The sequence below is a fragment of the Platalea leucorodia genome (genome assembly GCF_965183815.1).
Source record: "Platalea leucorodia genome assembly, chromosome: 4".
In the NCBI taxonomy this organism is placed as follows: domain Eukaryota; kingdom Metazoa; phylum Chordata; class Aves; order Pelecaniformes; family Threskiornithidae; genus Platalea; species Platalea leucorodia.
Window position 1 is genome coordinate 9,423,251 of NC_138826.1, and position 16,567 is coordinate 9,439,817.

The 16,567-nt window shown below is 34.8% G+C and overlaps 1 protein-coding gene across 1 annotated transcript in view; it reads right to left on the reverse strand.

Annotated features, from left to right (window-relative positions):
* Nucleotides 1-16,567, reverse strand: part of ATRNL1 (attractin like 1) — a gene marked incomplete at both ends in the record, with an annotated part of 524,731 nt that overhangs the window by 303,371 nt on the left and 204,793 nt on the right. The window contains 3 exons of the mRNA XM_082310449.1: nt 120-277; nt 1,497-1,575; nt 2,216-2,310. Coding sequence (XP_082166575.1) covers nt 120-277; nt 1,497-1,575; nt 2,216-2,310 — 332 coding nt within the window. The remainder of the gene's footprint in view (nt 1-119; nt 278-1,496; nt 1,576-2,215; nt 2,311-16,567) is intronic.

Here is a 16,567-nt window from a genome sequence, read left to right on the forward strand (position 1 = left end):
AAAGAAAATACAGCATGCAACTGATACTATTGGTATACTTTCTGTATGAGTGAAAACATGAAATTCAATGTAAAGCTAATATGTCAACATCTTTATAAGCACAAAACAGACATACTAACCTGTATTTTGATTGGCCAGGAGAAATTGCTGACATAGACATAGAAAGTGATGTTTGGGTTGCTCCGAAAATTAAATTTTTCACAGGAAAAGCTATCTCTATATTCCTTAATATTAGCCTTAGAAACAACAGGAATCTCTTCTCCAGATATTGTTCCAGCTAAAAAAACCCATATGTAGATATATATATTTATCACAAATATTAATCATCATTAAGGGTGCGCAAGTAAATTTGCACAAGAAACTTAAACTCTTGAATTACTTTTGGTGTCTTCATTCTACAACTTTAAGAACCCTTTATTACAGTTTACATGGCACATCAGGCGTATTTCATATACATACCCAGAATTCACAGAAACTCTTACTCTGCTTTCAAAAGATTATGAATGAATCATAAAACTGATAGAAGTTACATGAATTTTAGATGAAAGTTGTTATGGTCAGCTAAACAGATAATATGCTTTCCTCTAGTAATTTACATTCAATTTCAAAAAAAAACTCATAGGTTAATAAAGCTTGAAAGTGAATTTGTCTACATCTCACATTATTGCTGCAGAGTTTTAATTGTTCATGAAAGTTTTAATAATGTACCTACAAATAAACATGTATTCTTTTTGGGAAATATATGGGTGACTGTGCTATGTTAAATTAAAACAATAAATAGAGTTTACTAACTATGGTATGTTAAAACACTTCAGAATTACATTGATGAAGAAATTCATGAGTTTATGTAAGACAAACTCTGAACCTTCTTGAAATTTTTTTTTTTTTTTTTTTTTAATTTTAGTACGATTTCATTTTAAGCATCATGCTTCTCCTTGGATATGTTTTCAGAAAGTCAATAGAACCAATTCAGAGAAACCATCTAAATAAAGCTTTTATTCCTTCTTCTTAAAACAAAGAAGAGTAATGGGGTTCAAAGTTGGAGAAAAAGAGATAAGCAGCTCCTTTTATCAGCATACACAGAAGAACTTTATTGTTTGATATCAATGTTAAGGTTAATAATTAAATATTTAGCTTGAACACTGAAACAAAGAAATAAAATCTCAGTCTCTGCAGTAGTTAAGGAAGCAATTTATCTTAATTAAAATCACAGCATTTCATAACACTGCCATTTTAAAAATTTAAATAAACTACAAGCTTTTCCTACCAAAGTAATTTTAATTGAATAGGAGAGAAAGTTAACATATTAATGAAGCTTTGTTCAGATTGCAAATTATCATCTGAGGTTTAAATAAGATAATTAACAATGGCATAACAAAAATTGCAAAAGAACACATTTGGTAAAGTTCTATTATCAAAATTAGCATAGGTTAAAATAGCTTAAAGGATCATGAAATCATATGGGAAAAAGTCATCGTACCAAAATTCACCCTCACCTGTAGAACCAATAGACCATGTAATATTGAGGTTGAAGTTGTTTGATGCATTAATTGATATATCCAAATTTTTATTTGACTGGATAAAAAAAAGAAAGTATATTGAAGTTAAAATATATCAGAATGTACTGAATATAAGTCTATTGCACATAACCAAATATAGCCTTTTAATCATCTTCCGTTTTTCATTTTAAACATAAACAGAAATGGTAATAATTCAGAGCCAAAGGCAATCCTCTTTTTTGCTTCAGTAAGAACAGGGTACCAGTAAGCATATAACTACACCAGTTATCTTTTCAGATTGTGGCAAAAATAATGAAATCATTTTCTTCATAAAACTAAAGAAAAAGTACATGGCAACTGGCTACATTTTAATTACAATTCAAAAATTACTTTTCTCATCTGCTAATAAAGATTTCTTAACTGAAGGGTATACTCCTTTAATTCATCTCAGGAAGATACTGAAACTTGTTATCCATGGGAACAACAATAAAATAAACCAGCTGATAATTTTTTGGAGTATTAGTTGATCTGAAGTACATCTACCATTTAGAAAGTTTTCTCAATGAATGCACTGAATAATTTTCAGTTTTCAAAAAGATTTGAAGTATCTCTAATACCTTATAAGCACTTGGCAAACATTTAATCATGGTCAAATACAATGGAAATCTTAATCGTGACTCTCCAAAACTTGTCTAAAGTTAATAACTTTTTCTTACCTGTTCCGGATTTGCTATAAAGTTTATAGCAGTGTGATGGCGATCATCCTCTTGTAATAAGCTGAAGGTAAACTGGTAATCAATCAAAAGACTGTCTGTGGGCAAAACAGAATGTAAAAATAAAAGAGATTCAAGTGTATACATATTAATAAAATGTTATGAAAGCACCTAAAAATTTACCACTCACTTTTATTTTAAAAAGCATGGAGTAATCTACAAGTCAGAATTACTCCCATGCATTTCACTGTTCAAGTATTTGCACTATAACGTCTTGAAGCAATAAAAAAATAAAATGAAGCAGTAACAAAAAAAAATAAAGTTAAGAAAAATAACTAAATTAAGAAACAGATTCTATCACGGAGTCAGAGCACCTATTACACATAACTAGAAATAGTCAGATTTGTCAAACTGTTAGAGTGTTATCAGTTCCCTAATTCTACTCTGAAATAATTATTCAAACATTCTGTTCAAAATGCATTTAAATATTTTAATTCTACTTTACTGTGTTATATAAATGGTTTACATAGTTACATTACTATAACACACTTTAGAATTCTTAGTTTTAAAGTTTTGGAAAAAAAGTTGCAGCTACACTAAAATTATATAGTGTGAAGGCATGATACTAGAGTAAATAAGATTGCTAATAATGAAGTGGCACAGTGGAATTTTGAATAGAAATTATTTGACTACCAAGCACATCCTTTCTAAATTGTCAGAATTCTAAGAGATTTCCTAAGTGGCAAGTGATATAACCTTTTCATGCAAGAGAGACAAGTGGCAGTTTAGTATTGACTCAAAAAGATTATATTTCACTTCCAAATGACATTTGTCCTACACATTTTTCTTTCAACCCATGAAAGGAATAGAGTCTGCCAGGCAGTTCCTATTCGTGCCATTTCTGTCACTGCACACTAACAGCATGCCCCTGATGGCCAGCTACAGTTGGCGTAGGTGCAGAAGGCAGAAAGGGCCATCCTCAGATGACCCAAACCATGCTTAACTCTTCCTGGAAGGAGCATAAAACGATTGGGACAAGTCGGAAGACATAAGTTTTGAGCCAACCCATTGTGTTCCTGAAGTTGGAGGAATGAGATTAACCCTTAGTTGGGTCACAGCACTAGGAATGACTGAAAAGAAACTTTTCTGCAGGCAGTGGTGGGTAGGGGTGGGTGGGGGGTGGATTTGTCAAGGTGAAGCAGGTTTCCAGCACCTCCGTAATGTAAGAAAAAGACCCAGTGACCAGGGATGACTGTTGCTGCAATTCATAGAGGGTGCCATGTAGAATCCCAGCAGGCAGTGTTCAGTGCAGTCAGATAGTCAAGAATCAGCAGAGCCCTCAGAGACCTAAATTGTGTTAGCAGATTAATAATCCTTGTGCAACATTAAATTGTGAACCAGAGGTGGGTGCGGTGGATGGATCTTCAATGCTCTGTTACAGGGGCAGATATATTCAGATCTAACAGAATAAATCTTCCAACTCTTTGACCATTATGGTTCTACAGAGATCAAAAGATTCCGGTTTTCCCTCTGTCACAGGAAATAAGGAGGTGCCTTGTAAATGTACATGATTCAGATTATTATTTTGTGCATGTTAAAATATGGTTAGATGCAAGTCATCTTTGATGATACATCCTAGTGAATAACTTTGAAGCCCTATTTTGATCCCTCTCTTGATGACAGTCTACGAGTCACCAACACCACACGAGCAGTGTGTTACAACTAAAAAATATGTGATCATAAAAACAAAATCAGTAAATACAAAGAGAGTAAAAGACCAACCCAAAGCAGGAAAAAGCTGTGTCAGCCTTTTGTTGGACTCAATATTTTGCTTAATGCTGACAATCACCTTTTCTACAGCAACACATCATCTGAAAAAATACACTCTATCGTATCCCATGGAAAGCCTGACATAGGAGGAAAAAAGCTTACTGGTCAATGAAGCATGTATACAGCCCACTGTATTGTCTTAATAGTTAAAGAAAATGTTTTGGGTTTCCGGGGGGTTTTTGTTTTTTCTACACTGAATGTGGAAAGAAAATTAGAAAATAAAGGAGTTAGTTACATGAAAGGAATTACCATGACCTATGAAGCTGAAAAGTCCACTTTCTCTATTATTAGCCACCACATTTCCATTATTCAAAGAAGAGTAAGTTGATCTAGATGTCTTAGATAATGAGTTTTGATCAGGTATTTGCAAGCTTATGAAGGCAAAAGATGAATAAATATTAAATTAAAAGAGCCCATTTATTTATTAATACTACTCTACACTTCTATAGATATGCAAATCTAATTAATAAAGTCTCATTGACTCTATTAGCAACAGTGTGCCATATCTACATATTTAACAGTAAGATTACCACTGCACCAGAACATATTTAAAGTAGCAGGACAGCAAAAGATGGCAGGTAGAGATTGACCCATATTAAAGGGATTAATAAACTCTTTAATAATCATAAGTAGCAAGGCCAAAAGGCTAGGAATAATGTACAGGTATGCTAAATCTCCCGATCTGGTCAGCTTGAGGTCCCACGAAATACAAATGACTGCTTCAGCGTGAATCTTTGCAAACAGAGTTATTGTAAATGTATGGTGGACAAGCACCACAGCATGCACTCCTATGGAAATTCTGGCTACTGCAAAGGCTACAATATGCAAGAAGCAGTGTAGACAGGCCTTCTGGACAAGATAATGTTGATTTGCTCACAATATAGGGAAAATGACCATTTCAAAATGCCATAGTCGTCTTTTAAGCCCAGACTGTGTCCGCTCAGAGATGCACCGTCAGCCAAAGACCAGAAGTGATATATACTTGAGATCTCATCATAAGGCAAAATTGAGAAAAGACACAGGACTCTTGTCTCACAATCATATATGAACAAACAGCTTTTGTGCACACAAGGTTAAAAAATTTCAAAGTAATTTACTCTTAAAACAATATGACTACTTTTTTCCTGGGGTTTGTTGTTGTTGCTATTGTTTTCTTGTTTTGTTTGTTTGTTTGTTTGTTTTTTAATTTATGTTTTACTTGCCAAAAGCCAAGAAAATAGGAACTTGTTTTTCAAGGGATGCAGGAAAAGTCCTTACATTGATCAAAGATATTAAACTATACAGATCCTCATAATTTTACCATCTGTAACAAATTAGAAAAATCCTGCCACTTTTTTTTTTTACTGCATTTTTACCTACAATACAGTTGAAACACTAATTCATGAAAAACAGTAACAGTTGGTTATATATGACACCTTTTATACTAAGATATTCCAAAGTATTTTATGGAGTTATTAATTAGTAATCACTCCATTAATAGTATCAATGACAGTTCTATATCCAACACAGTAGCCATTATCTCCTCTGTAGTATTCAAAGAGCCTTGAGCAACGCAGTTTGTGTTATTCAAGAAGAGTTCTGAGAGCCAACACATGGAACTTGCCCTGGGATTCTTCAAAGGTGCCAAAGGACCCTTAACTTATGCCAAGCCAGCCCTACAAAATGGGAAGAGAAGGTCTTCACCAAACTATTCAGAAGGAGCACATTTCTTAGAACTAATGGACACAAACAATATATTAAGTTTTTATTCCAGAGAGACCTGCGGTAGAGAGGAACAAATCATTAAACCTGTCTTGGCCACAGAGTGGATGGTGCAAAGCAGAAATACATATCTTTTCATAGATGCTCCTAATTCAGAGAAGATACCTAAAGTGCATATGACTTGAATGAAGCAGAAAGCACTGCCTAATGCAGTTATATGATTCAACAGTGCAAATGAAGTCGGGTGCAAATGAAAGAGCTGACACTGAGCAAACACACCTTCCCATCTTTCTGAGGACTGCAAAAGTATGCTGAAGAAGTTTCACAGCTTGGTGGAAGGTTTATTTTCATAGTGAGGATACTTCTGGTTGGCCAAAACTTTGAGAAAGATTTGCCTGGACCTATTCTTATATCGAACATCCCAAATCTCTGGGAGGCTATAAAGCTAGACTTTATTAGGCTATAAATTAGTAGAACTAATTTAAGACTAAATTCAAAGTGAGAGTAGAAATTAAAAGGGATTGTAACAAAGTCTCTCCTCCATCTATTGCATCCTGCTGCTGTCTCTCTCACTCTCCTTCCTCCCTCTCTCCATCTGTCTCAGCCTACACCATAGGAGAGACTTCCCCCACATGTATGCAGCAGCTCTCAGGGAAAATATCACCTCCCTCTCCTCCAGGCAGCTTCACCTTCTACAGGCCTCAGCAGGCAGAACAGCTTTCCTTCCCACCGCCAAGCCCCATCCTGAACATAACCCTAAAACACAGTCTATGCCAATAGATCATAAGTGTACATAAACAAACTAAGCAGTTACACAGTACATCACACCGTATTTCCCAGTTCATAGTGCCATTCAGCCTAGACAGCTTAGCCTGGAAATAAATACAAAATTTAAAGTGAAATTTATTTGTAAGAGTACGACCTGTTCTGAATAGTTAAATGTATAAATAGCCAGATGTATAAGAGCTAAATGTAGAAATAGCTATTTAAAGTACATTCACTATATCCCGTTGATACATATTGTCGTGTATATTTACAATTAGGAATTTAGAGAAGCCTGAGATTTTACTCCATGTATTTTTGTTTCTACTTTAAACCTTTAAAAAGCCACCAGAAGTATTTTTACCCTTTACGTAAACTCATGAGACTTTTCATAAGTGCTTCTGTTTATAAAGACACACACAGAACAGATTGCTTCAATTAGGAAAGAAATTTGGGTCACATATAAACAGGAATTTAAAAAAATCTTTCTGCATTTATATTGTAGCATAGGATGACAATGAAAGCACGAAGATAACAAATACTAAACATAATCATCAAACTGCCATATGAGCAACACCTGATAAAAGCAATTGTATAATTTTTCTTCTGGCTGACCTATATAAACAAGATTTCAAAACTGTTTTCAAAATCTGGTGAACTCTGAAAAGAAAACAAATTCAAACAATAACATTTCCATAACAGGTAGCAATCAAAACATTATCAATGGCCATTAACACCCAAAAATTAAATATATAAACTTATAGAATTATTTCAGTGAATTATAGCAGAAAATGCTTGATTCTCTAGAAGTACCACTGATGCACTCTGTGGTTCATTTTGGCAACTCTTTCATTTTTCTGTAAGAATTAAAAAGGTCTAGAATATGAATCCCACCTTTTTTTTAAACACATTTCCTCAGTCTACATTTAATTCTCAACACATTTTAAATTCACAAAGTGTCAATTAGCTATAATGATTTTCCAAAGTGACTAGGTAGTTATCATGAACACTTCATAGACTCTTCTCTTCACTATGGAAAAAATGTTAATGACATTACAGAATGACTGTTGCATTCTTTTCTTTTTAAAAAAGTTAACTGAAAAAGAATTTACCTGAAACACACAATTTTTTTTAACAATTACTTGCTCTTCTACATATGCCCAATCTTTTGGAAATATGTGGAAGACAATTTCATCTTAGTTTTGGATTGTTTCAGTAAAATCTTAATATCCAGCATTTCATTTTTTTTTATGCCATCAATATCCTCCATGTTTACATGTTCCCACTTAAAAAAATATCTATTTTAAACATATTAAAAAAATGATGTTCAGAGTTTCCCTACACCAATGAGCAAGGGAAAGAGACAGAACCACTATCACATTACAACAGCAACAATCCCTCCCTACTTTGTGCTAGTACAAATGACTGTAAAATGTCTAGTGCGTTGTTGGCTCAGATACGCAGCCCAGCCCTTCATCTCAAATTTGATATGAGACACAGGTGACTCAAGTGGCAGCCAGACACAATTTAAGCAGCCACACACTGTAGTATGTGTATCCCTGAACTTTTATGTCTAAAGTTTCACAGGAAAAGTTCTTGAGGACATAGAAATCTCCTACACAGCCCACAGCTCAGATCTTAATTCCCCACCACACACAGTATTTGGAATCCACAAGCTGGGTATTTTTGAGCCAAAGCTTCTCCAGGAGTCAGCCCAGTGCTTCCTAAGCACAGCTACTGCAGAGTTCAGCACAAACATCAGCCGCCACCTCACTGCAGCATGGCCTCCTCTTCAGAGCTCTCCCCAGGAGAACATGTTGTAGGCTGCCTTCTTTTCAATAGTATTAAACCCAACTCCTCCTTTTTTGCCTAGAAGGGTGTGTGCCCCATCACCTCAGTGTAGGCAAGGCAGAAGTGGCAGAAGGATTCACACTAGCAGGGAAAAAAGATTCTATTTGCACACAGACAGACAGACAGAGACCAGAGGAAGTCAAATGACCCAGGCACTCAGCAGGGAGAGGGGAGTCCTAATTTCTGTTCCCAGGCATGTTGCTTCACTTTGCATTAAAAATCATTGAATAAAGTAGAAAAAGAACATTGGGAGATAAGACCACACTACCATCCTGACATCATCAACGGTCAAATATAACAAGGACTTATGGTTACTGAGTCTTTTCACATCTCTATTTTGATTTTTTCAAAGCCCTTGACTGCTTTCATAGTCAAAAGGAGTCATTAAAATCAATACAAAATGTCAGTAATGAGAGCATGTGAGAACACAACAATAATTAGGCGAAGAAAGCCATTTAATTAAACGAGGAAAATAAATTTCAAAGCAATCGTTTAATCCTAGTATTGCTGTTAACTTTCATTTTATACTGTTCTCTTTCTTTAATGAAGGCCCATGACTTTTAATATTGTTAATATGGCTTAATGTGGGAGTTTTATAGTCATATCCAACAAGGAACAGACCTATTCCCATACACAAACTTTTATATTAAAAGAAAACTTTGTGTTTTCTAAAATGCCAAAATGTTCCCAAAAGAAAAAAGGCCAGACAGAAGTCTTGATTTGAAATTCTACTTCGGTATTTCTGAGTGCCCCTACAGCTCTCTAAGAATATATAATTACATTCGTAACTATTTTTAAAAAATATTTTTAAAAAAATTGAATATGTTCAGTATAAATTAGTAATAAAGCTATACACAAAAAGGTATGTTCAAGAGGAATATTAAGACTGTAAAATGAACCACTACAATCAAGGGTGCCTGTGAATTATTTTTGGGTGAGTGCTCACTTAATGGGCAGCTATTCAGCACTTTGTTCTATGTTCAGTACTCAGTGTTGGGCCCATGCCTCATTTACTACATACTACACAAACCCTTTTCTAAAGACAAAATTAATTTCTTATGTGTCTTTCGATAGGATTCATCACGATCATTTTCTAAGTTCTTCAGAAAAGTTAATGAATTTGTTACAACGTTACTTTGAGATGAGCAGGCATTATTAGTCCCATTTTATAGCACAGGAAATGAAACAAAGATCAAGGACAAAAATATCCATTAATCATGAGTAGCCAATCTGGAATACCTAGAGTTTGATTTTTCATAATATTTTGAATTATATAACACTACATGTGATCATTCTTATTTCACAGCTCCTTCCATCATTCACTGTAATTCTTTCCGCTTTTACAATAAAATGGGAAAGGAACATACATTCATCTTTCCATTACATAATCACTGATTCATCCCCCACAAACAAATTCATTCCACACATTGCAGAGGGAAAGCTCCGTGGGAAATAGTATGTACCTGTGTTATTAAAAACTGTACAATCATGCAATAAATATGGAAGCAAATAAAAAATGATTGCGCCAGCAATCTTAATTTCTCCACTTTCCTGGCACCCACTGCCTACATAGTATATTTCAATAAAGGGGTTTAATTAAGTAATTTTAAGAATTAGGCTGGAGTAAATTCTAGAGAACTGCTTTACCTTTGAGCTGGCTCCTCCCTTTCCCCAAATCTTTCCAGCAGAGCGTCCCAGGTCAATTCTTCTCTCAGCAGAGAGGGAAGAATGAACCTGAGTTCCCAGAAATGGAGCAAGAACGTACATAACTGGACACATTCACGGTTTTTCTGTCTTTGGTTACTGGTCATTCTCCCATGGCTCCTGTCACATAATTTCTTAATAAACATTTCTAAAACTGAACAACATGGCAAAAGATTTTCATACACGTACTAAATTTCTGAGAAATATATCCAGCATTTGGCTCCAAAAGTTAAGGTTTAGCAAAAGTTCTAAGCCAAAAGTACTACAATGTATGTCAGACAGCCATATGAACAGAGCATGCAACCAGACCCACTCACTGAATAGCCGCGTTCCCAAGTACGACCTAATTATCAGATTTTATAAATGTTAGGTGAGGATCATACGATCTTTACCCAATCAATTAACAAAGTGTTTTCTTCACTTTTTTTTTCCTGATAACTAATAACTAAATTATGCTGAAAACTAGTGTAATGGACGCCAAAAGATGTCAGCATGTGCTTACTCAAAGGCAATCCTTATGGCCAACTTGAAATGATGATGGATGGATAACCACTAAATCTGAAGGAAGAGATGGTACACTATTAAGAGTACTAGCCATGAAACAGAACATTAAAATGTTTAACAGGATGATAATGTTTAAAGGATGAGCAACAAAAAGATGAAAGCTTCTTCATTCTCTGAATAAATGGCTGGCCTTGTGTATAACCATGTATGCATTAATAAAAACTTTTAAGACTACAGTTAAGAAATTATATTTCAACCATTCATTTCCACCAGTAACATTATTTCAATATCTTCATTGCACTAAAAGGCAAACAGACAATTACGTGCCTGAGTTGGTACATTTTCATCATAATCCTGTATTACTGAACTACAATAACTAATTTTGTGAATAGAAACCTCATAAAATAGTGCTGTTCTATTTTTATTTCTTGAAATAACTTTTAAAGTTAGAGTAGGAACCTCCCTCACGATTGCAACATCAGACCTATCACAGTCAGTCTTCCCACATTTGTCTATTTAGGGAACTCTCTATTCATGCTGATTCTAAAACTCATACTCTCACCTCTTCCTTGCACAGGCAGTCTGTCTCTCTCTTGCTCTTTCTAGCGATTGTTCTCTATTTCCAGTAAGAGTCTGTTGAGAACAGTCCTATTCATATTCCTCTCTATCAGCAAAAAAGTCACTTTTGAAACCAAGTTCCATTATCAAATGCTATAAATCATATTCATTTGTGACCAAAATAAATTCTGCTTGCATTACATCAAAGTTAGGGGGTTACCACCAGACCTATTTTCAGTCAGGATAATTATTTTGAACTTTCAGAGCAGCTGCCTGATTCATTCCTCTGTCGTCTGTATCTAACAGTCATCCACTGCCTCATTTTCATTGTTATATTGAATTATGTTGGTGTCCGACATTAGTTGTCCATTGTGACAAAACAAAAAGTCATTTACTGTGAATTCTTTAGTATAAACTAGCAAAACTTGCATTTTTGCTAAATGTAATGAGAGCAGAATGAGCTTCAAAATACTCCAGCACTTACTATTTATATGCCTTTTTCCATGTAAAGAAAGAGCACATGAGAATGAATTTCACAGAAGTTCAAAGGTTTTAAAAAACATACAGCAATAACAATCCATTGGTTCTTTTACTGTACTTTAAAAAAATGTACTAGGCTAAAAAGCCCATAAAAAGACATAGGGACTAGTGTCATAATCAGCAAATCGGGTAAGTGAATTTTATTTTAACCAGAAATCTTTTCTCTTATGAACTTTTCAGCTCCTATTTGGAAAGGTCTAATAAGTTGTCAATTTTGATCCTAAGAGAGGGCCAGATACAGAAAAATCCGACCTGTGTTAAAATTTTATTCAGCTAAATGTTACTAATAGTCTAGGTTTACTCTATATTGACTAAAACTGTCTGAGGATGACTGACCTAAGACAGATATGCACAGAGGTCGGATGACGAACCCTTGATTCTTTCTACTGACTACAGAAAGGCCTAGAAGGTCAATTAAGGCTGGACATGCAAGTTTTACAAAGCTAATTAGGTGAGATGCATCTCACTGTAACTGGTATGTAGGTATGTAAATGTTACGGTAAGCAAAAGAAGACTTGTTGCTGAGATCTAAAAACTGGGGAACATATATAATGACCTGGAATCTTTTAAGAATACAGCCTAAAGATGATGTTCCTAAAGTTTTTAAACCATAGACCACAGCCAGATCTCATTTTTTTTCATAGATTCTTCACCAAACTCTTAACTGAAAACACTGCAGCAACTGATGGGGTTTCTGTGAACTGCTGCAGACTCTTTACAAGTTTTGCCCAGGGCCATAGTCCATAAACAGTTTGGAAACCAATGAACTAGAGAGTCATGAACAAAATATTAGTAAAAGAAGCAATGACAAAGAAAAGTGAGTGCATCAATTGGCAGTTATTTAAACATCAATTTTAGAAAAAAGGTCTAGATTTCTCCGGTGATGGAGCATTTCAAAACTCATGGCACAGGCATTACGATTAGTCAAAAATGTAAGTGTTATTACTTGATAGTAAGGATGGCTCAGTAAATGAACTTTTGTTTTGTCAAATGGACAGTCTTAATATCTTAATTCTTGTAATATACTTGAAGTGTTAGAAAAGTGGGAGAAAAGTACAAACAAAACCAAGGGAAAAAAAAAAGTATCTCGTGAAAATATTACAGAAGAAATTTGAATTTATCTCTATGGGAAATTTCCTTCATAATTATCTAGATGCTTCATCTGCTTTACAATGCTTGTATTAACATTACACTCTAACATGCAACATCATTTTGCAATATACTAGCAACAATACTGTCTAACCTGATTCTAATTTTTTTGCTTTAGTTATATAGTCTATATGCATTGAAGAGCTCTCCGATTTGCTTGTTCTGACAACTGAAATGGCACATCTGAGAAACAACAACATTAATTACTGTTTGAGTTCATATGTTATTGCCAAAGAGGGATCTTTCTTGTCATATAGCTAATGAGATCAGTCAAATTTTTATGTTATTTTAAAGCTTGCTCTTATAAGGTTCACTTTATTGTATAATCCTTACAAATAAGGTACTTTTTTCCTTTCAGAAGTAAAAAATTGATTTTTATTTCTAAAATGGATCAAAGCCCATAAAATTACACTGGACAGAGCAAAAATATAAATATTATTTTTAAAATTGTTTATGCATTTATATATGCTTTTTACGTATATGCTCAAGTTTTCATATAAATTCAGAATATTCAGAAGTTATTCACACAGTAACTTCTATGTGGATTATTAGCAGATTTTTGTCCTGGTTCTCAAATAATTGAACACAGATGTCAGCAATTAAAGAAGCAACATCAGGCCTTACAAGGAGACAGAACATGCACTTTATAAATTGGCTATAAATATACGGAGATAAGTAGGTGCCCCTGTAATATCTCAACATTTTCAAAACTCTCTTCCTTTCTTTTTCTCATTATTTAGTTGAACTTTGCTTAAGAAACCTTAAATCTGCAGTGCAAATGTCAGATCTTACCCCACGTTGCTTGACTCCACGTGATTTGTACAAAACACACAACGTAAATTGAAGTTGAGATGTTTCAACTTTGCTGATATTCTTTGCTGTTTCTCAAACAATTTTAACATGTTAGTTCTGAGAACTAAAATCTCTTACAGCAAATAAACCCAGAGCACTTTCAGCAAAACTGCACTTCATATTGGACAGAACTGATGTATGTCGTATACTTCACTGTGCAGTCTCCTCTGTTTTAAAGTCATGAATTGCAACAGATGCTTGTATTGTAAAAAAATGTGATACGCTAAATCATCATACTTGCACAACGGACAGTAGAATACTTTTGCATTAGAACTTAGAAAAGAACATGTAACACAAGCACCTTTTCATTTAAAATACCATCAGGTATATTTAAAGTAAAATATGTTGATTTAAATAATAACGTTTTCACTGCTTTTTGCTCATGCTAAGAATTGAGTGTCAACTCAGCAAAAAACATTGATGGAATATTAAAATTCCAAACATTTACAAATGAGATTACATATCTATAATATTGCCTAATCCAGCCTACACAGCCTTTAAAACAGATAGGAGGAAATATCTCAAACCTCAGTAGAGAGTAAGGTAGAGAGTGACAAACTTGAGAAAAAATAAACCCAGATTCTTTTCCCCCTTTCCTACAAGTTTAGCTTGTAGGGCTGGCAGTTAAGCACATAAAATAATAAACTGTTTGGTTAAATGAAGCAAATGGAAATAACAGAGGAAAGAAAAATGGAGCTCAAAAGGCTGGTTTTCTCAACCTTAAAGCAGTCACCCACTCTTCAGATGAGGTTTATTCTTTGCCTGAGAGAGGTAACGTTGGCCACTGCGGCAGGGCTCACTGACTGCTTTCTGAAAGTGACTTGGAATACTCAATTTCCACCTCAAACAGCTGCCAGAGATTAAAAGAAATATTCTATTTTCCTAGCACTATTTTTTCTATAAACCAAGAACTAGATTCAGCTTTGCTTTCATTAATTTATGACTCTTTTGGCCATGGGAAGAAACTACTGTTAACTGAAATGCACAAACAGAATAAACCTCTTCCTCATTCATTGTTTTTTGCAGATTATTAGTTAATACAGAACAATTGATAGATATTACTACTTTTTGAGAGATATCAGGCACAAACCTTTTGACACCACTTTTCTAGGAACTGGATTATCATGTAAAAAGAAACAGCAAACTGTAGTGAATACTGACAGTCTGTTTGTTCTTGATATTTGAAAAACACTGATTGTTCATATCATCTATACCTGGTCTTCATACACCATATGTTGTGGTAAGCAATCCTTGACAATGAACATGAAGATAGTGACATATTTGCATGATGTAGTTGTACATTGTCTTCCCTAGATTAATTTCATTTTTCTCTCTCCGCCATTTAGTCTACTGTTCATTCCAATAATGACCTCTCCATCTCCTCTTTCATGAGCCATTTCTAGTGCCATGAAAGGCTCTAACACTTTAAAATCTGTCTAGCCATATTTTCAAAAACCCGTACAGAAGTGCTACCTATTCCTCCTCAACAAGAGTAGAATTCTATAATTCTCATTTCATCGATGAGAAAAATTGAGATTTTTGCCCTTTTAAGATTTTTTTACCCACATTTTGCATAGCTTGTCATTTTTCCGAAACGATTCTGATGGCCGTGGCATTTCCTTAAGGGGGTAACACAGAAAAGCATATTTATTTACTTATAACATAAAAAGACAAATCAAATACATATATATTTCTTCTCTGCCAGTGTATCTTCATACTCCTTGACAGATACATTTTTCAACTTTCCCTTAATGTCTTGTTTGCTATTGTATCTATTGTGCTAATGTATACTGCTGCTTTTTGACCTCACACAGTTTGCTCTTCCGTTTTATGTCAGCATTACACTTGATATCAAGTGACTAGCAAATTACACTTACCTGTCAATGCGTTTTATTTCTGGAACATAGTTTAAAACAATATTCACAATTCAAGCTAAGAAAAAGTGACAATAAATTAATATCAAGGACTCACAGGCTACTTTACAATATGCTGAAATTGAGCTGAGTTAGCCAATCAGAAAGTTGAGCTTGACAATGTCCACATTTAACCTAAGATTTCTTAAAGTTTATATAATCCAAGGTTTTGTCATCATCTTGAAACAGAAATGACCCTCAATTTATGTAAATTATCCTACAGAGCCCCACACTCAAATCCCCTGCAAGGGCTTCACACCACTAATTCCACAGGTGAAAACATTAACGACTGCTCTCTTGACTTTTACAAATGTGTGTGCTAAGATTAGGTGGTTCAGGACCCAAGACACCTGAATAGCGTACCTCACGATAACTAGACAGTTGCATTAGTTGTTTAGCCTGCAGTAATGGAAGAGGCTAAACTATCTTCAGGTGCTTCATATTTGCCAGTGGAGAAAAGTACCCCAGCTGACATGGAATAATGCGCTAGTCTGTCCAAGAACTCCCAAAGGAACCAAGACAAATTCTCCCATAAACCATAAGCCACTTACTTATTGAAGTCGGGGGAGGGGGTGTGGGGGGGTGTTCTATTGCAATTGGTTCAGGATTTCACTACAGATCTTTCCTTGAAGTCCCACTGATCAAGAATTTTCTCTTTTCCCTGGGAAGTCAGCATGGGAAGCAATGCAACTGTAAAACCACCACAAAGGGTTTCCCTTCACTGTCAATAGATAAAGTAAAGGGACACTGATGGATCCTTTCCTATTCCGTTTGCTTCTTACAACTCCAGTCTTGGGGAGCTCTAAGGCCTCCCAGGTGTCTGAGGAGTGACAGCTCCTGTCTTTGTGGACATGTTAGGGAAACAAACACATACACAGCACATCGCATACACAGCACAAGGATACAAAAAGTATTCATCCCTATGAACCCCAGCTCAACATACAAACAAAATAAAATATTGTATATATGTAGATATTTGCATCGGTTACAT